Source organism: Anopheles ziemanni, chromosome 3 (assembly GCF_943734765.1).
Source record: "Anopheles ziemanni chromosome 3, idAnoZiCoDA_A2_x.2, whole genome shotgun sequence".
NCBI lineage: Eukaryota > Metazoa > Arthropoda > Insecta > Diptera > Culicidae > Anopheles > Anopheles ziemanni.
The window spans coordinates 42,503,310-42,523,391 of record NC_080706.1 but is presented as its reverse complement, the minus strand read 5'-3'; the positions used below and the strand labels follow the sequence as shown (position 1 = coordinate 42,523,391).

The 20,082-nt window shown below is 44.2% G+C and overlaps 3 protein-coding genes across 3 annotated transcripts; 1 reads left to right on the top strand and 2 right to left on the bottom strand.

The window, feature by feature from the left end:
* The first annotated feature begins 2,967 nt into the window (after positions 1–2,967).
* Positions 2,968–9,146, top strand: LOC131289933 (uncharacterized). Its single transcript, XM_058319285.1, has 5 exons — positions 2,968–3,482; positions 5,216–5,426; positions 6,219–6,407; positions 6,475–6,843; positions 7,938–9,146. Exons 1-5 carry the CDS (start codon positions 3,201–3,203, stop codon positions 8,693–8,695), a joined length of 1,809 nt encoding a protein of 602 aa, XP_058175268.1. The 5' UTR covers positions 2,968–3,200; the 3' UTR covers positions 8,696–9,146.
* A 233-nt stretch (positions 9,147–9,379) lies between these two features.
* Positions 9,380–12,676, bottom strand: LOC131286307 (ATP-binding cassette sub-family B member 10, mitochondrial). The gene is made up of 8 exons (XM_058315241.1): positions 12,285–12,676; positions 11,989–12,195; positions 11,418–11,902; positions 11,116–11,347; positions 10,357–10,543; positions 10,188–10,287; positions 9,898–10,122; positions 9,380–9,812 (listed from the first exon to the last, which is right to left on the bottom strand). Exons 1-8 carry the CDS (start codon positions 12,619–12,621, stop codon positions 9,537–9,539), a joined length of 2,049 nt encoding a protein of 682 aa, XP_058171224.1. The 5' UTR covers positions 12,622–12,676; the 3' UTR covers positions 9,380–9,536.
* Positions 12,677–15,571: 2,895 nt separating this feature from the next.
* On the bottom strand, positions 15,572–16,462 carry LOC131288799 (uncharacterized). The gene is made up of 2 exons (XM_058317975.1): positions 15,904–16,462; positions 15,572–15,807 (listed from the first exon to the last, which is right to left on the bottom strand). Exons 1-2 carry the CDS (start codon positions 16,460–16,462, stop codon positions 15,572–15,574), a joined length of 795 nt encoding a protein of 264 aa, XP_058173958.1.
* Positions 16,463–20,082: the final 3,620 nt, after the last annotated feature.

The window sequence follows — 20,082 nt, the reverse complement described above, 5'->3', positions numbered from 1 at the left end:
AAGTGGAAACCATCTTGTGCACCTTCGGCCTTCCGGTGGTGGCCTAGGGGAAAATTAAAATGAAAACCCTGCCATTTGCAACGGAAAACAAAATCCCATCCTTTGATGGGACTTTCTTCCATCCATTCCCTCGCCACTGCCTAAGGCGCGTTTTGGGCAGGAAATTAAAGGAGCCAGCGTCAATTGTAAGCGCAATCACTTGTTTGCCCGCTTCGCCGGCCTAAATGCTTCCCGAAGCGCGATCTCCGATCCGGGAAAATGGCTTCGAGGCTCACCAAAAGGGATTAGCAGGTTGTGTGGTAAACAAAATGCCACACAACAGGAACTGGGGATGAGCTTTTCCACACACACACACACACACACACACACACACACACACACACACACACACACTCACCGATGCTGGGGGAGCTGTTTGTCTCTGACTCATTTGATGCTTCCTTTTTTTTTTTGATTGTGTGCTTCCTTTAGCCACCGCGAAGACCATCAAGTTACGGTAAACATCATCAGCGCAAATGAGATTGGCATAATATGGGCCTCACGACTGGCTGGGGAAAGGGGATGCAGTGGGGAGGGAAGGGGGGGTCGGCAGGAAGGGAACTGGAACAACGTTCCCTGCAGGTGTTGTTTTTAAAAATTCAAACATTCATTTCCATGCCCCTATGTCCACCGACATCCCGCATTATGTTGCCCGTTGGACGGAAGGCCCGTCCCTCATGCCGTTCCGCGACGGCAACATGGCAGGAGGCGACTCCATCGACCCTCGCCCTCATTTTCCGCGGCTTGCATGTGAAACAAATGAGTACCGCATGGTCCGAAGCGCAAATGCAAAGGAAGGATGCCAACGACACGCCAAGCCATGGTAAACAGTTTTTAGCAAACACCAGCATACCCCATCCTCCGGCCATGCGGACCGACGGCGGGACCCTGCGGCCACAGGACAATTGTTTTCAATACGAGTACGGTGCGACATTGAAAGTTCAATTCCAAAGTTCCCACCGAAGGTCGGCCAGAACTTTCCTCGCCGAAGAAAGCCGTTTTCCGAAGGCAAAACCATCCCAAAGCGGTTCCTGGAGGATGTTGCTTCGTGGTGATAAGGGCCGGAAGTGGATGCAACACGGGCACACAAACACTGAAACACTGGTCCGTTTCAAAGCTTGGGTTTTGTGTAAAAATACTTTCCACGCTGCCCCAGAAAGCCACAGCCTGCTCCTTGGTTCTACCTCTTCTTATGCTGAGGAAAATCTTCTTGCTAGATGAAATAAAAAGCCTCCCCGAAACTGGGCACCAAGAGGGGAAGGAAAGCAAGCAAAGCGTGGCCAAAGGGAAGGTTTGCCATTGCGAGAAGAAAATGCGCCCAACTTCTTGACCTGATTTCGGTCCATGTGCTTACGGTGTGTGTGTTTTTCATGTCTTTCAGGAGTTTGCCGTCCGGTTTTCCCTCAGCAACACTTTCTTTCGGCACGCTGTCCACAAGGGATTCGGATGGCCAGAATATACGGGCACATGGACCTCTGTGTATGTGTGTGTGTGTGTGTGTCTATGGTTGAGAAAATGGTTGTTATCCCCGCAGCCGAGCGTCGCAAGGAGCGTGTTTCGGTTGAATAATTGAAAGTGTTTGTTTGTAAACACGGTGGTGGTTACTAAATTTAGATCCCCGAGGAGGAAAGCGTCCACCGTCAGGCTGCCCCGTTGCAAAAAAAAAAAATAAAAAACAAGAACGGATGATTTCCACTCCAATGGCCCAAACCGTGATTTGAACTGTTTGTATACGAGTGGGAAAGAGCGTTCGTGCTTTTTAGCAACGCTTTCGACGGGATTCATTCGATGATTTTTGCATGCACACCCTGTATGCACATTGACCCCGCTCGAAACAACACTTCCGGAAAAGCGTGCAACCGAGTGGAGCAGTCACGTGAGGGCTATTAAATGTTGTGCCCATCAATAGTTAAAAAGCGTCGTAAAAGAACAATCCACCTGCCGACTGCAGAGATTTCTTTCCGCTGTAACAATGTGCTTACAACATATTTCATTCTTTTTACTCGTAAAATATCTACGTTCTGGTGTGTGCAATTAACGTCCATTTGCTGATAAAACTAAAACAGGTCTAAAGGATGTATGCATATCAGAGACTTTAATTTAACTCTTGAAATTGCTCTTAAAAGATGCTTACTAAAAGCAAAAACACGTGCAAACCACCCTTTTTATCGTCATGCTATTGCGTCAATGTTATTACGTTCCAGTTCGACAAACCCAGTTAAATTTCGTTTTGAAGGGGTTTTTTTCTGACTCTCTCATTTGCACGGAAAAGCAAACTGCGTTCCTGCTGTCCCATAATTACTGCACGGGCAATATATTCGTCATCTTTATCACATATTGAGCTTTTTTTGTTTATTTAAAACATCATAAACTAAAGAAACATCTAATAAAATGCTATGATAAAGTTTTGATCAATTTGCTTCAACAAAAGTGGCAACTGTGACATGCAAATAGAAACAACAACTCTAGACAAAGTTGAAGATTTTGCTTCTTTTTTTGACCTTTGATCGGTGTCGTTTTGTTTGGTTATACTAGCAAATGATATTCATTAAACGTTGACCAAATTATCGCATTTTTGTTTAATAACTAAAGAACATCACTTGTTTGGAAATAAACACAATTTTATATAATTTTGAGTAAATTTAGTTTCTTGTCGATGTAAATATGTCCATTGCATTCATTTAAGAGGCTAAAATACTCCTGTACCTTTATGAAACAATATCACACACTTTTACGGGACAAGCTTGAAATGGATTTTAAAGTTGTCCGTTCAACTTTGTAACGATGTCTTCGTTCTGAAACATTGTGTAATTCTATAAATTGTCCGTTTTTTAATGAATTACTAACAAATGTTATTAATTTTCCTTTTTCTTTTATTTTTAGGCCACATATCAAGAACTGAAGCAACAACCTAAGAGTACAAATTACTATCTCCTGACGGTGACAAATAGACGGATAAAACGCTTGATTGCTGATAGCAACAGTTTGCCCAGTGATTTGGCAAGATTTTGAGTTATAACAAACCGACCTGTGTACATATCATCCCATCGCAAACAAACGCTTCCAAAAGCACACTCTTGTAAAGGCGTTGTAAATTTGTCCAAAACATCGTCCAACCATTTTGTTAGGGTGGACCACAAACATTAACAAACGAAACTAGAATGATGCGCGGACTGTCCCTAGCACGGTTGGCCCAGTTGGGCTTGGGACCGGTGGCCACCGGCGCAACGACGGCACGTCACGTCCAGCGGTACTGGGCCCAACGGGGCGTCCGGCTGCTGAGCACCCGGCGGCAGGTGAAATACCTGGAGGACACCATCTTCCCGCCCGAGAATGGGTTCGAGCAGAACTCGCTGTACGACAACAACATCCCGGTGCCGCACGTCACGCTCGACCACTACATGTGGGACCAGTTCAGCCAGTGGACCAACAAGACGGCCGTGGTAAGTGGCATCGCAAAGCAAGTGCAACACAACATCCCAGTATCGCTAGCACACGCGGACAACAATTAAGAAAACAATATGAAAAAAAAGGTTTATAAATAGTTCATACACGCTTGGACCGACCACGGCCGTATGGTTCAAAGTCTACAGCAATCTCTGACCGGAGGGGTAGTAGTCGTGGTCCTATCACACACACTGCCCGGTCCGCCCTGTCAAGTGGTTAACCAATTGTTTTACGAGATAATTTATTTGCGCCCGCCGTGCCAAGTGCCGGCTGGAAGATACCCCCCCTGTCGCCGGTTTGCTGACCTGTCCGCGAAAGGAAGCGATCCTGCACCAGCCGATGCGCTCCTTGTTATCTCTCATCATCGTGTCCGTGTCCGCCGGTGACCGTGATTATGCCGGTGCAAAGTGCGAAGCGTGGCGCACTTCCCTCTCCACTGACCGGTGGCACGATGTTATCTGAAGTAAATTATACAGACTGCGCTGATAGCACCACTTCGCTCGCATCCTCGGTACCGAACGCCGGTCCCATTGTATCGGGATGCCTTTTTGGGGTCCGTTATCAAACACCACCTCGCCAACCAACCACGGAAAAACCGGTTCGAACCGGCTTGAACGGTGGGTTAAACGATCGATGGCCTTTTTTGGACGAGCTTTGCTCGCCGTTGCTCCCAATCAATCGGACGACGCGATTGGTTTCTTTCCCTCCACCGAGGGAACCCGATTGAACTGGAAACATCACGCGTCCGGACGAGACGATGGACCGCGAGAACTTTCCACCGGATTTGCCATTCGATGAACTCGGGGGATTTATTTGCCTTCTCCGGGTGCTTATCACCGAAACCGGAACATTGAATTTGCGTAAATGAGAAAGTGAGTGCTATATTTTCGACCAGACTTTGGTGATAACACTTGCCCTACGGCGAACAGTCAGAAGATTGTAGTTGTAAACAGTGATCTCGGTTGCCGTCGGACTAGGCAACAAATAGGTAGTGCTTAGCTATTTCATAATGAGTTCCGGCAGATCGCGTGGTTTACAATAATCGGCACGTTTAAAAGCTATTCTTATATCAACATCAATCGTTAAGAGATGACAAAAACGTGAATATACTACACAGGGCGCGAAAAGAATGTTTGAAATTTAAACATTTTTTTTTCTTCTTTAGAGGTATAGTATTAAGATAAATTTGTACTGCAAAGGTTAACGTTTAGTTATCGGAAAAAGTACTAGACGTAGCAATTTTGAACTGTCCAATGAAGTTCAAAAATACCCTATCGGAGTTCATCCATTTGGCACCGAGATTTAACGATGTCCTAAACAGGTTAAGCATGTCTTTCCCGAAGTTTAAGGGTAAACCCTTGGCCTGTAAACCTTGTAAACTAATCGTTCCGACACATTTACTAACTGAATAGATCCCTGTCAGTTCCTCCGGCGCAAAATAAACAGAGAGTTTCCAACCGATTCCGCTTGCAGTTTATGAATCCTTGAAATTCTTTTTGATACCAAACAGAACAGCCTTTCCTTAAAATTGTGACGCAAAGATAAGGAACAATTACAAAAATTCGTCACGCATCCAGTATATGGAAAGATAGTCAAGAAAGTACTTAAATAACAAACACGCTATGGTCGAGATTTTCAAAATAATCCATAATCTTCTGAGAAGTTCATACTGCTCAAGCGAGTCACACGGTACTAAATATGACCCTTTTTTACCACCCTCCCCGTGCAGGTTTGCGGCATCACCGGACGAAGTTACACCTACGGCACGCTGCGGGACCACTGTGCGGCCCTGGCGGTCCGATTGCAGCGGAAGCTGAACCTCACCACCGGCAGCACGCTCGCGCTCTGTCTGCCCAACATTCCAGAGTTTCCGCTGGCCACGTTAGGTGCTATCGAGGCCGGTCTGGTGGTGACGACGATCAACCCTATCTACACCGGTGGTACGTGATTCGAAATTCTCTGTCTCGTAAGGACTTTGATGGACGATGATTTACAAAGGAAGGAGGGCGGTGCGAGCATCAATTCCCTCAAGATAGATGACATTGTTAATTCCCCAAAATGGGGTCGTAATAATGAGTTGAGCTTTGAAGAATACGCGGGGATTTTGTCAATTGACAGTTCGTTATCGCCCCTCCCCCAAAAGTCCAGGAAACCATTTTAAGCCCTGTCATCACCCGCACCGGGCCGTTGATAATCGGTGCTCCCTATTTTCCCATCGAGCCCGGGCGCCAGCTTAGTCATGTGCGCTCTTGGTCATCTTATCAATCACCTAATTCACCCCTTTTCGTTATCGGCAACGAAGACGGGGGAGCAGTTCCAAAGGAACTTCCTGCTATCCGTGTGTCTTTGAACATTGCCATGTCATGCCTCTCCTGTTCCTACCGGGGTAAATCGCGGAAGGGTGTAAAACGAACCTTTTCCTCCGATATGTTTTTCGCTTCGTTAAACCGGTATTAATATTGCACTTGATTTGATGGCTTAAAACACCTCGGCTACCAGTTCCTTGGATAGGGCAATGCTGCGGGCATTTATTTATCACCTTATCAATCACTTCAATTGCGAATCGATGTTATTTTATCATTTAAGACTACATGAGTCAGGGAAAGTCCAAAAACGACTCCAGGTTTATCGGGCGCGCATTCGTGGGAGGTCAAGGGACCTATAAGGAATTAAATATAAAATGGGGAGAATGTGATTTTAATCTAAATGCCTTTCCCTTCCTCCTGAAACAGAGGAAATCTCTCGCCAACTCGTGGACAGCGATGCAAAGATCCTGATCGGGCTGGCGTCCAACTATGCAGTATTAAAAGAGGCCACGCAGCACGCGAAGCGAAACATACCCATCGTCTGCATCCGGAATACGAACGACGAAAGCCTACCGGCCGGTGCGATCGATTTCGCCGAGCTGTCCAATCCGAAAGGTTCGAAACTCTGCAATAACATCCAACGTTCAACCGTCGAACGAGCTAACGATCCTTCCCTCCGCAGGTATTCACTACAGCGAGCTGCAGCAGCATGATCGTACGCCGGACGATATCGTCTTCCTGCCGTACTCGTCCGGTACGACCGGCATGCCGAAGGGGGTCGAGCTGACGCACGTCAACATAGTGTCGAACAGCGAGATGCTCGCGGTGAAGGCCGGCAACGGCATGGTGGTCCTGCCGACGACCGACACCTACCAGGATGTGCTGCCGTGTGTGTTGCCGTTCTTCCACATCTACGGACTGACGGTAACGATGCTCTCGAAGCTCCAGAAGGGCTGCAAGCTGGTAACGCTGCCCAACTTCCGGCCCGACACGTTCCTCAATGCGCTTGCCGAGCACAAGGGCTCGGTGCTGCATCTCGTACCACCGATCAGTAAGTGTAGTTTTTGTTTTTTAAAACGATTGCAAAGAAGTTCTCATTTCTGTTCTGCAGAGTTTTTTTTTACATTATGAGGAGTTGATAAACCCAAATTCACCTATCAGAATTTGTCTTTTTGCGGAGGAAAAATTGGGCAAATTTTGTAAATCATTGATACGATGATGATCATTTGTGTCAAGTTCTTATCGGGCACCTCAAGTCGAATATTTTCTTGAGCGATCTTTTAAGGAGAAGTATTGCCAACTATTGGATAAGTTTCAAAGTAACTTCACCAGTTAAATATTATTAAATAGAAGAATCTCTCAAAGTTTTTGTGGCTAAAACTCCTTATGGACATTCCCATACGAGGAAAGAAATACCAACGTCAATTTGGTATAACATGTGTGAACGAACAGATATGTAAAACAAGAACCAACCAAGTTCTGGAGGGATTTTCCTGCACGCTACCAAAACACGCGATCGACTTTAGAAATATAATTCCATTTTGTTAACAGCCACATATTCTTAGAGGAAATGTCGGAAAATTACTTCTCCTAAAAATTAGTTCTCCTCAGTATCGGAAAAGTAACTGATCTCACATTTAAAGAAGTTTGTTTTCGGTAGTCGATGGCTTGCGTCGTTAGTTTAGGTGTTTCCGAACAAACAAACATTTAAGGCAAAAAGGAGAACCAACACAAACGTTCGATATAGTGAATCAATTTTCTAATTGAAGTCCATTTGAAAAATTAAATTTTTCGTACAGTGGAGGGTCCGGTCTCGGTAGGGATTCGCCCTCGACGCGTCATATTGCTATATTTTGAAGCGTGGTTACTTTTTTCCAATTGCATCTCCTATGTTTTTGGAACGATGCTTAAAAAATCGTTTTCTTTTAATTTTTGTTTTAAATGAGTCATTCAGTTTTTTTTAATTACAGTATGTTAGATCAATCGTTAGTTCAGAAGAAATATATGAAATAGTCCAACCTCCTCCAATTAAGACGCTATATTGTAAACTAGGGACAAACGCGTTATGTGTTATTTTGTAGATAATTGAAATCTTTCAACTCACACGATTAGATTGATGGCATTTCTCCTCTTTCTCCTTTGCAGTCATCTTCCTCGGCCATCACGACGGTGTCAAACCGAAGCACACCGACCCAATCCGGAACGTGTTCTCCGGGGCGGCACCGATGGGTACGCCGGACGCGGAACGCTTCACTGCTCGGGCACCGCACGTCGAGTTCATCCAGGGCTACGGACTGACGGAGACGGCCCCGGTCGTGATGGTGGGAGCGCTCGGTTCACGTAACTACGCCTCCGTCGGTTCGCCCTGTCCGCGCACCCAGGCGAAGATCGTCGACCTGAACGATCCGACCAATACCGCGCTCGGTCCGAACCAGTCCGGTGAGCTGCTGGTGCGCGGCCCGCAGGTCATGAAGGGCTACCACAATAACCGCAAGGCCACCGACGAGATGATCATCGAGGGTGGCTGGTTGCGTACCGGCGACATCGCGCATTACGACGACAACCTGCAGTTCTACATCACCGACCGGCTGAAGGAGCTGATCAAGGTGAAGGGTTTCCAGGTGCCACCGGCCGAGCTGGAGGAGTTGCTCCGATCGCACCCGTCCGTGGCGGATGCGGCCGTCGTCGGCACACCACATCCCGTGTCCGGTGAGGTTCCGCGTGCGTTCATCGTACCGAAGAAGGGTACCAACGTCACGGAGGACGCACTGAAGGAGTTCATCGCAGGGAAGGTGGCCGCGTACAAACGGCTCGAAGGGGGCGTCACTTTCTTGGACAGTATTCCGAAGAACGCATCGGGCAAAATCCTACGGCGGCAGCTCAAGCTAGAGCACTGTTCGTAGGCGTAAGCTAGAAAGATAAAACAATCGTGGGGCGTGGAAAATAACGAAAACACAAAACCATTAGCTGTAAGGAGGACGGCGTCCCGCAACCGCGGATATTAGTACTGTACTGGTTGCAAACTATCGTAAAATCTCATCCATCGGCTCTCGGAGCTATTGCGCGAAACGGCTATTGTTCCCAGCGATTCTCCTGAGCGCAAACCGGGAACGGGGGAATCGATTCTTCTCCATTGTGTTAAACCGCCCGTTAAGCTTGATCCCAATTAAACTGCGTAGATGGGTGTAGTGGGCGGAAGAAAAGGTGTATGTGTGCTTGTACTTTACATGTTTAAGACGTTAGATGTTTGTTTAAACCACTGTTTTTACATCCTTGTTTGTATCTCCCTTTGCCTGTTTTACTTTTACCAAGGTTCTCCTTGTGTCGCCTCGAAGCGTAGTGAAGGAAATCTATGTCGAATCGACTGAACGCTGGAGCACACATTCGGTGGAAGGTTTTCACGATTAAGCTCAAGAAGAGGTGGACGAAAATATATTACGAATAAACTTATTTTTTAATTTAAATCATGTACCCGTGTACCTTTCTTGCTACAAAACTAAATCATTGATAAGATTTTTCGGAAATACCTTGGAAAGAATGAGCCAGTTTCAATCAGAGTGTTTCATTGTACAATCCATTTCCACCCGCTAAAATACATCCTGTGCCTAAGAAAAAATTGTCTATAAAAAACAAGCAATAACAAAAAGGCTTCACTGAAGTAAAGCGACGATCAAACGGAAAATACCTCGAGCGCTTTCGGTGCCCTAGGACACACGCACGAAAGCTACCCATTTTGTCGATCCCCTAGCTGACGGCCGTGGAGCTAAACGTCTGCCGTTGCACCAGCTCCCGGAAGATGCCTCCCTCGGTCGCCATTAGTCGGTCGTAGTTTCCGTGCTCGACAATTCGACCGTCCTGCAGTACGGCAATATTGGTCGCATTCCGGATGGTGCTAAGCCGGTGTGCGATCGTAAGAACGGTCCGGTTTTGCGTTAACCGCTCGAGCGCACTCTGAATCAGCTCCTCCGATACGGCATCCAGCGCACTGGTCGCTTCGTCCAGGATAAGGATTTTAGGGTTCTTTTGTTACCCAGAGGGGGAAGGAAGATAAACGAATGATCGAATAAGAAAATGAGTTAATAAAACTGCATTCATTTGTACATACCCTAATGATAGCACGGGCGATCGCAACGCGCTGCTTCTGGCCACCGCTTAGCATGACACCCCGTTGCCCAACGAGCGTGTTCAGGCCGTCCGGGAAGTTCCGCACGAACTCGTCCACGTGCGCCTCCCGAACCACGCGCTCGAAGTCGCTCTCGGAAATTTTCTCACCCATGTTCAACCCGTACAGGATGTTCTCACGGATGGTGCCACTGAACAGGACCGGTTCCTGTGGAAAATTAGTGTTAGTGTGTACTTCGTAAAAAATACAGCTTCTGGCGAAACGCATCTTACTTGATTCACGGCACCAATGTAACGACGAAGGGAAGACGGGTTCATGTCCCGCAAGTCAACTCCATCGAGTAACACCGAACCTCCTGCGGGATCGTATAGCCTGTGAAAGTGAATCGTAATAATTAACTCTCTTTCGTATATCGTAGCTTGAGAACGTGCACTTGTGTACCTCAACATTAGCGAAGCGATAGTGGATTTTCCGGAACCGCTGCGACCGACGACCGCGGTTGAGGTGCCCGGTTCAATGGATAAATTAACACCGTTCAAAATGGCAGCGTCCGGCCGGGAAGGGTAGTGGAACACCACATCACGAAAATGAATCTGTCCCGCTGGAGGTTTAGACAGCTCGATTCCACCTGAAATTAAAATGAATTAAAGTACATTAAATAGGTTGGAATGAATAATTGTTGCTCACAGGACCTTTTTATCATTATATTCAAGACAAACAATGAAACTAATTTGAAACGATGAGAGAAAACCACAATTTTTATTGGGAAAGAAACTAATTAATGAAAAACAAAATCAATATTTTTCCAAACAAAATAAGAAGAATAAGGTGATAGACAGAAAATTGCATTGAACTCCAAAACTCCATTAATATTCTACACTTTTTTTCGTTCCTGATCAAGTCTATATTACATCACAACTGGTATTAGGTAATGCCATTTAATTTCATGCAATAAAACTGACGTACAAAGAAACATTATTGGTTACCTAAAATTAATCTGTGGAGCTTTAAGTATTAGAAACAACATTAGAGATATAATAAGTAAGATTAATCATTTGAAAACAAAATTTTCTTCTAAAAGGTTTGGTGAACAAACATGTAAAGGAAAGAAAACGTTAAAGAACGTATTTGCTGTGACGACAAATGTAAATGGCAAGGCAAGTACAGCCATGTTTATAAGAATTTTACCTCAAAACTTACCATCGATCGGGATCGTATACTTCCGGTCTATAATCTCCCACAAACGGCTCGCCGATCCGACACCCTTGTTTAGTTCGGTGTAGAAATTGCTTAGGCCTCCTATCGAGATGGCAGTGTAACCGGCGTACAGAATAAACGATGTGAGAGCTCCGATTGTCATTTCCGAATTGTTCACCATTGTACCACCGTAATAGAGCACCGAGAGAATGATAATGTTCCCCGAAAGGCCCGTCTAAGGTGGAACGAAAGGAACAATGTATCAATTACGAATCGAAAGGAGTGGAGGCTTTTTTCTGAATTACCATTCCGTAAAACGAAGCCCGCGCTTTCGTCTCCCGGTAGCCAATGTTAAGTGCGTCGATCAGCTGTTCGGAGAACAGTTGCTTCTCGAACCGTTCCTTGCAGAATACCTTCACCGTCTTAACGTTGCCCAGACGCTCCTCACCGATCTTCATAATGTCGGCATACTTGTCCATCAGCTCTCGGGTGATGTTGCGTACGTACCGGCCGTACACTACCGCACCGCCCGCCACGCAAGGCACGATACACATCCCGACCAGCGCCAGATGGGGCGAGGTGTAGATCATCATCCCAGTGCCGGCCATTATCATCGCCGTCGATCGCAGTCCATCGGAGAGGTTCATGCTCAGCGAGTTTCCCACCAGGTACGTGTCGGACGAGAGGCGATTCACCAGCTCCCCGGTGCCCTTTCGGTCGAACCAACCGGCTTCCTGGTTCAGCATGGAGCTGTACACTTTGGCGCGAATATCTTTCGTTATTCGTAGCGCTAAAACGATTGAGAAAACGCAAACAATGCGGTGTGTTTCAGTGTGAGGTGGTACAATTTTCGCTTGTTATCCGGCCAATGCATACAGGCATTACTGAAAAGGTAGACTCGCCCGAAGTTGGCTATCCCGCCGAGCAGGAATATGCCACCCAAAATCAGGCAAAACTGATCCAACTTCTCCTTTGCCATTCCCGTTTCGGCCGAGCTGGAATAGATGATATCGAGGATCTTCCCGAGCCCGAACGGGACGGACATTGTGATCACGGAGGAAATGATCAAACAACCAACACCGCCTGGAAGGAAAAAAACGAAACTCCCGTTAATTAGACGTCGTCTTCCGAACACTTATCGCGTCCGATTTCGGCATCACTCAATTCCTGACCTGCAATGTTCCATCGTTCGGATTTCGCAAAACCGAGCAAACGCTTCACATCCGTGGATTGCAGCTTAAGCTTGGACTGTTTCGCAACTTTCTCCTCGTTTGCCACATCGCTGGTGGTACTTTTACTACTCGCGTACCGCGCAGTGGTTCCACCGACCCATTGATTGCCGGTACCAGGTATCAGCAGCTCTCGATTACGAAATCTTTTCGTAATACTGTGACGACTCCCGACGCACGATTTTCCATCTGCACTGGACAGTTGTCGGAGCGAATGTTTCACAAAATGTTTGGAAAGAATTCTACTCGCGCCGGTGCGTCTTATCAAGTTAATATACATTCTGCGTTATTCGTGAACCGCGTGCCGGGTAAGATCGAAAAACATCGCTCACGCGAAACGAAACATCACGTCGAATATTTTGTTTACGACTGACTGTTGTTTTTCGAGATTTCGACTTCACGGGACTCGGTGCTAATGATGGGAACACCGTACTGGATTCAGCAATGTACTTAGACTCCGCCTTTCTGAAGCTCCATCCGAATCCGAAAGAATACTGAATTCGTCTACGGATACACAGGTGAAATTCGAATTTCTATCGTCTCATCGTTTTGAATACTGCTAGTTCGAAAGCAAATTTAAAGCAAAATTCTTCTTTCACGTTGTTGAATAGCTTAAAACATTGCTGCTATTTAAAGTACCGTCCGCACGGAGACGATGTTTTTGACGTAGTAGTAGAATTAAACCTATAATTAACGGAAAATAGAGTTCTGTAAACAGGGTGGAAAACCACCACCCTCTTCCCACACCCTCCCGAGCGATGAATCGGGTTGATTTAAATCCAACTCATGAGTCCTTTGGCTCACCACTACTAAATTTCTTTGATTTGTTTGAAAACTGTCAAATGAAACCAAAGTATGACAATAACCAGGTTTGTTACTACCGTGCATGATCACCAAGGTTACTAGAATGAAATAAAATTCCACTACCACGAACACGTGTTCCATCTGTTCTGAATCGTTTTTTTCCGCGGTGCACAAAATAATTCAACGATAGCACGCAAAAAATAAACAGGTCACAGATGGGGTTCTTAGTTTGAAGGTTTCAGGCTTTCTTTATTCCAACTAAATAGTTTCATAGTGTATCATTGAATAGAATATACCGAATGCATGTCGTCACAATGTTGATTATTTAAAGTTCGTTCGATCGGTTTTTCATTCGATCGATTTTACCCGAACTCTGCAATCGAAGTGCAACAGTTTGGTTGTCTCGTTTGTGTATAAATTCTATGCTAAGTTGTGTTTATAGGAATGGTCCTAGCTTCTGTGCTTATGCACGCTTTTTCAATTCATAGGGGTGAAATGCTAATCATGAACCCATGCACATAGAGTACGAGCACTTTAGTCCTGAATTTAGAGTCTTGCAGGTTGGAGATAAATTACTGAATCGATTAGATCGTTGATTACACACCACTGCAGATGTAAGGCAAGACCTTGTCTGAACGAAAGTGTAAAGGGTTCGTTTAATTTAAATTCCGCTTTTCTATTAACGAGTAGTGCCTAAGCCTAGATCAACATCAATGTGAATGTGACGCGTGTACACTATGCGCAAAAAACATAAATCACTGTTTTTACACTTTTTCACTAGTTTTCGGTTCGTATAAACTTTTCTTATCAACAATACGGCATCCTCTAATTTAACAACTAATTTATATATTTGGTTGGTTCATTTCATTTCAGCAAAATTGTTATTTCACGTTCGATCTAATTGTTAGTTATTTCGTTATAAAACAACTTCAATAGGGGAATAATATTTTCATCTTATTTCGTTATGTTTGAGTCTTTCATAAGCAACGTACGCGAAGTTGGTCGCGCAAGCTTTATTTTGTGTCCACCGTTATACCTAGGATTTGGTTTAGTTTTCCCCTGGCTTTAGATGTTAAATTCTCCACTATTTATTACGCTGTTGATATTCTGTACTGCAGAGATATGAGGTGGGTTTTAGTTCACCTGAAGCTGTATTATAAACATATGCCATCGAGCATACTTTACTTTAGCTACAGGGAGTTTCGTCATACATACAAATACTGTTCTGTTGCATTGCAACATCAAAAGCTCCTTGCTACCCTCCTTGGGAATGGTTTATTTTATCCTGTGTAGATGCTCAACACTATCAATACCTTTATTTAAGCTTCCACCTGATAGTACGATGTATTTAATTCAGACCGAACTTGTTAACCCCCCTCAAGAAAAGTGGATTGTTTTGCATTGGCAGTAAATTTTGCGATGTTGTTTTCTTTCTTTTAGTGTAATGCCACATTCAGTAAGTAAAAGGCTAACATATGGATAACATGCCAAGGGAAGATATTGTTAAGCTTGAAAAACATCGACGCCGTTAAGTGATGTACTAAATTTACCTAGAACGAGTTTTGCTAAGGATATCAGTTTTTTATATACTGTTGGTCGTGGAGAAAGTTGTTCAAAATTGGCTTGCTATTCGGGTCTCGGATCAGCCAAGGTAATTTTTTTAAAAGGTCCAGTGTCTAGTTTCGGGCTATCGTTTGAAACTGTGATCTTACTTTGCACAGTACTTAAAATACTTTATATTGTAGTAGCATGAACATAACATTGTTGTATTAAGATGAAGGCAATTGCAATAAAAACAAAAACAAAACGTGTAAAGGCCTCAAATCATTCTATCGTTGAACGTGAAAGTTGTGTATTTCAAAACCTGAAACAAAAAGTTTACGCGAAAATTTAAGACTCGATCAAGTCTTAATTAATTGGGGAATACCTCTTTGATGACGCCGAGCGAAATTTTTTTTTTTCATTTTTGACATCGTTTTGTGTAACTCATTCAAAAATCTTTAGTAACGGATCCTTTAACCTAGAAGACTTTTTAAAATGGACTCTAGATACATTTCTGTAGCTTCGCTCGAAATAAACCATGTTTACACTTTAGTATGGTTCAGTAACTTCCAGTGATGTGTTTCGCTTGTCGCTTATAACTTATTTTACTCCATTTCAAACATACGATATCAGATAAATAATATAGATGAAACTTAAACGGTAAGTACTTCTGATTTCCGTCTATCGAACACAAACATCTCCAAAGGATTTACATTCAGCATTCGAGTTCGAACCCGTTTTAAGTAAAAACATCTTCTTGGGAATGTTACACGCTAGTGTGGTTAAAAAAAAAAAACTTCATGTCTATGGCGGTGGGCTACCTATGAAACCTTCTCCTTAAGCTGGGTAGTAACTTAAATAGTCAACACGAGTACTCCATCTAGCTAACGGGTGTCATCCTCACCTTCAGATGAGCTGCGAATCGTGTTGTACGATGAGTTGCGGCTTTTCAGCATACGCAGAAAGCTACCAACGGCAAATATCGTACGGCGATGACGATGGAAAATACCTTGGTAGAGTGCATCCCTTAGTGCTTTGCGATCGTCGACTACTTCTACTTGCAGCGTTAGTGAATTTTGGTGGGTTAGCACAAGTGCAGAACGATCAATGCCCACTCCACCTGGAGGGCATGCAGCCGTATAGTAAAAGGAAGAAAAAGCAACCAGTTAGCTCGTTCACTATTTATCCCACCCAGGACATGGACTAAATATAATACCTGTTGTCGATGCAGGCGATTTCGGCGAACCAACTTCATCGCTGAACGTGCGCTCCTTCAACTTGTGATGATGGTGCTTCATGATGATCGCTGTAGTCGTCGTTACAGCTGACGTGGATGTCGAGGAATGGGTGGCGGTGCTAGCGGCACTGGCATTTACACTTGTACTCGAAGAGGCCGTGCTGATCGAAGCAACCGGATTCCAGTTCGTTCGCAAATTACCGGTCGTGGTTGCATCTACCAGATCTAATTTCATAGCCTTCTTGGCCAGATCCGTATCGTTTGCATTGTTCTTCGTGGTGCTAGCGTTGCTTCCCACTGGACTCACCGCAACGATCGTAGAGGTAATTACGGTGGTTGACGACACAGGCGGTGGAGATGAAACTAAAGAAGCACCCGCTGCTTGCTCCAAGATCGTACAGTGAGCCGCCGTTGGTGACGTGGGGGATTTAATCGAGAGATCCAAATCGATTGATTTCTGACTAACGGCGCTTTGCGACAATATGACATGATTATCACAGCTTTGCTTGCTTGATTCTACATCCATACTTGAAACCATGCTTTCCGTGCACCGGACAGAATATATAAGAACTTGCTTTCCTCCTAAGTCTGTTACGCTCTCTTGTTCGACACCGTGGTTGGCCGTGATTGTTAGAGAAATGGCATGAAAACATGAAGCAGATATCTTTGGTGATTAGAGTACCTTCTTGCCGATCTACCCAGAAACAGTCCACTAACACACTTTACGGGGGTCGAGCTTCACTACAATACCTATCACGCACATGAAATGCGAGCGTTCCACTGTGCTTCAACTTGGTGCTAGGGACCTGTAAAAATATTGTTTTTGAGCACGTGTTGTTGTTTTCTAAATGTTTCTCGTTTGTATCACACGTGCAAGAACTGCCTTTAATCCCCGTAGCGTCGTTGCCAATACGCTGATCATCAACCTGTTTATCAACGGATCGCTGGTTAGCTAAACGCAATCCATTTTTAAGAGATTCAACGTCGTTAGATGATAAGTCTGTGAGAACAATGCTCGGTACATCTGCCACTGCATGAGATTCATGGTTGGGTTCCAGCTTTAATGGGTATAGGTGGTCGAGTAGATTTTGAATCTGGTTACGATTTTCATCACTCAATGTATGGTTGTTCATACTACGGTAGTTCACTGGACAGTATATCTTATATCAATTCTCTGTCGATATCGGCCAATAACACTTTCACCACTGTCCTTGAAATTGCTGTGACCACAACTTGATGAAATACTTTGATGAAATGGTAGCTTTACCGGAAACATTCAAGGTATCACTACTTTGGCTCTCCTTCTGATAAGTGCAAAGTAAAAAGTTGCTTCTCTACACGTTGACGTTGCGAAAGTATACTAACTACTCTGTCCTCGCCCGATTTACCATCGAATGATCGTTGCTAGTAACCGAACTAGCATTGAACTACCACTTCACTGTATTTTGCTGCTTCAATGCTGCTAGGCACACGTGTTCCTCCCGACTGTGGGATCCATCTCCCCGCGTGTACAGGCACGATGCCACGTGCACCATCGTAGATTCGCTGTTCACGTGCCCCTTTAACAAGTCCCGAACGAGGGTTCGGTCCTCCCGTTACACCTGATTGATTGTCTATACACAAACGAATACTTTTCTGTAGGTAATGTCGCAGTAGAAATCGATTCAAAGCTTCTTAAGCACCTCCCAGTAGTGCGCGGTACCCTTTTCTAATCCGGTCGGGTATTTGCGTCGCTAAGCAAATGGTAACGAGCTGAAATGTGTTCAGTTGAGAGGTTTCCCACCGCCCGATATGGCTTGATAGCCAGGGGCCCCTTCAGCGGCCTTCCGTGATCCAAGCTGCATTTTCGTGCACTGTAAATAAGGCAATAAATCTACGTTGAGTTTTCAAGCGACATCTACATGCATCGCTACTTGGTCAGAAAAGTAAAATCGTCTAATCATACATTGATTTCTTTCTTCTGTAGTATTAAATTGATGTTGCTCTAAGTAACATAAGTAAAACATAGATAACTTTGTATGGAGTATGGAGAACACTCTATATTACGACAATTTCCAACCGTACTTACCAATTTCGTCTTTACTTTATCTTATGTGAATCACACGCACCGATTGTTTACAAATTGGTTTGAAAAATCGATTTTTACTCGCCGACCCAAAAACAACCTGTCAGATGGCATGAAAACATTCGAGCGTTTTGCAACGCTTCAGCCTTTGTAGATGCTGTTTTGCGTTTCTCACACTAACTCTACACACAACAGCGACTTCACTGTAGGCAGCGGGATCTCCCCCCGAGGAAGTGGAAATTCAACAAAATACGATGAACATTCTACGTGCTTCCCCCATACATACCATTACCGCCATTCGTTTGAATCTCTCTCCTCTGTGAGATTAAAATGTATGGTAAAATCCCAAATGAGGCCCCCTAGTCGCCGCATCGTCGTCATTGTTTCCACGTTTGCGCCTGAAAGTTAAGCAATAGGTGGCACATCAATTCAGTTTGAATATTTGCACCGTTGAATTGCCGTTAGAAGCTGTAATGTTTTGAACTAATCGGTTACACTAGGCAAGATGGACAGCATAAACCAATGCGCTAGGTCTACCGAAAAAGGGAGTTTGTTATAAATTTGTGAAATAAGGCGGGCCCGTGGGCTCCCCTCATACCGCATCCCTAGGTTGATTGCGTAGCCGAATTTTCATAAAATCATGGAAGTAATGCATGAGGGAGTTCATGTTGTACATCCTTTTCAGTATAATCACAATCTTTAATTTAACGAGACATTCAATTCAAACGGTTCACACAACAGCATTTGTTTCACCCATTGCATACCTTTTAGGTACATCCGCTCACAAATGGTGTAGCTACGACAGCGATTTCGGCTGGGGGGGGCTCCATTTGGAATTTTACCAAATGTATTATTATCAAATTTATGAAACATGTAATGAAGTTGTTTATTTAACTTGTATGTATTTTTTTCAATCCATACCCATTGTACAAAATTGAGCCTTTTTGGTCGCTATACTCATAGTAAAGACGCTCTTCTTTATAGGGTTGTTATAAAGAACCTCTCTCTGGCGACTTACTGCCGCCCATCGTAGCATTCCGTTATCCTTCGATTCATTCGCGCTTGTGTGTAGGTATACTGTGCGCACACAAGTAAAACAATGTGGATGCGGGCTGGAAAAGGCTACAATTAGGGGTACGCAGCCTAATTTTTCATCCGCGGGATGTTAAGCAAATTTAAAAGGGCAACGAGAAAATCTTTCAAATATAAAGGACGTATTCAATGTATCGTTTTACCCAAATGTGTGTAGTTTGTTCTAAATATATTTTTTAACGATATTGTGCATGGACATTGCAACATTAACATTGTGAAATCCTTATTGTAGCGTGGGTACTTCCTATCAGCTACATGCAACTGAAAAAAAATGAATGCTGAAAAAGACAACCGTATGTTTACGGAAGTTGTGGAAAGGAAAATTGCTCAAAAATAAAAATAAAATTATAAGTCTTATTATAAGATACCTCCCATACACATCAAAATATTAGGTTATGTTAGTACTTACCAAAGTGTATTTGGACATCAGCAGTTCAAATGATAATTTAAACAGATCATTCATTAAACCCCTGCCGATCCTCCCATGGAAAACTTCCACAACTCCAGCTGTTACCAACGACGTTGATGGCGATCATAAAAAGTTTTCACCAGCGCCCACCATGGTGGGGACTAAGGCGATGATTCCTGAGTTGTTCCAAGACTGGCATAAGAAAATGCCTCAGGAAGCACTTTATTGGAAGTTAATTTAAGTAAATCGTTGCCATAAAATGGATGCTCGCAAGCCGGAACACAAAGTGGCAGTTTAAAGGGAAAGCTGATATTGATTTGGTGTAAACTTTCCAAATGAAACGTTACACATAAGGCGAGCACTATTACGAAGTTTTCAAATGTCGAAACAACATTAGCACGTATATCAACTCTTCAGGGAGATTTGTCAACTGATGGACGATCTTTGTAAAAGCATGCATAGCATTATAAATCCTTCCTTTCCATAAACCAATCTTTCTTTCGATGCAACAAACGGAACAGGACAACATTCTATGCGAAGTGTAATCGCGTTTGTACTTTTCATATTTTAATTTTATTCATTTCAAATAGAT

Excerpts from the sequence above, each read along its gene's own strand:
- LOC131289933 (XM_058319285.1), top strand. The coding sequence starts at position 3,201 with ATGATGCGCGGACTGTCCCTAGCACGGTTGGCCCAGTTGGGCTTGGGA. Across the intron at positions 5,427-6,218 it reads CAACCCTATCTACACCGGTG|AGGAAATCTCTCGCCAACTC; the intron begins GTACGTGATTCG and ends CTCCTGAAACAG. Across the intron at positions 6,408-6,474 it reads CGAGCTGTCCAATCCGAAAG|GTATTCACTACAGCGAGCTG; the intron begins GTTCGAAACTCT and ends TTCCCTCCGCAG.
- LOC131286307 (XM_058315241.1), bottom strand. The coding sequence starts at position 12,621 with ATGTATATTAACTTGATAAGACGCACCGGCGCGAGTAGAATTCTTTCC. Across the intron at positions 10,123-10,187 it reads ACATTGGTGCCGTGAATCAA|GAACCGGTCCTGTTCAGTGG; the intron begins GTAAGATGCGTT and ends AATTTTCCACAG. Across the intron at positions 9,813-9,897 it reads TCGCCCGTGCTATCATTAGG|AACCCTAAAATCCTTATCCT; the intron begins GTATGTACAAAT and ends GGGTAACAAAAG.
- LOC131288799 (XM_058317975.1), bottom strand. The coding sequence starts at position 16,462 with ATGGTTTCAAGTATGGATGTAGAATCAAGCAAGCAAAGCTGTGATAAT. Across the intron at positions 15,808-15,903 it reads ATCGCCTGCATCGACAACAG|GTGGAGTGGGCATTGATCGT; the intron begins GTATTATATTTA and ends CATGCCCTCCAG.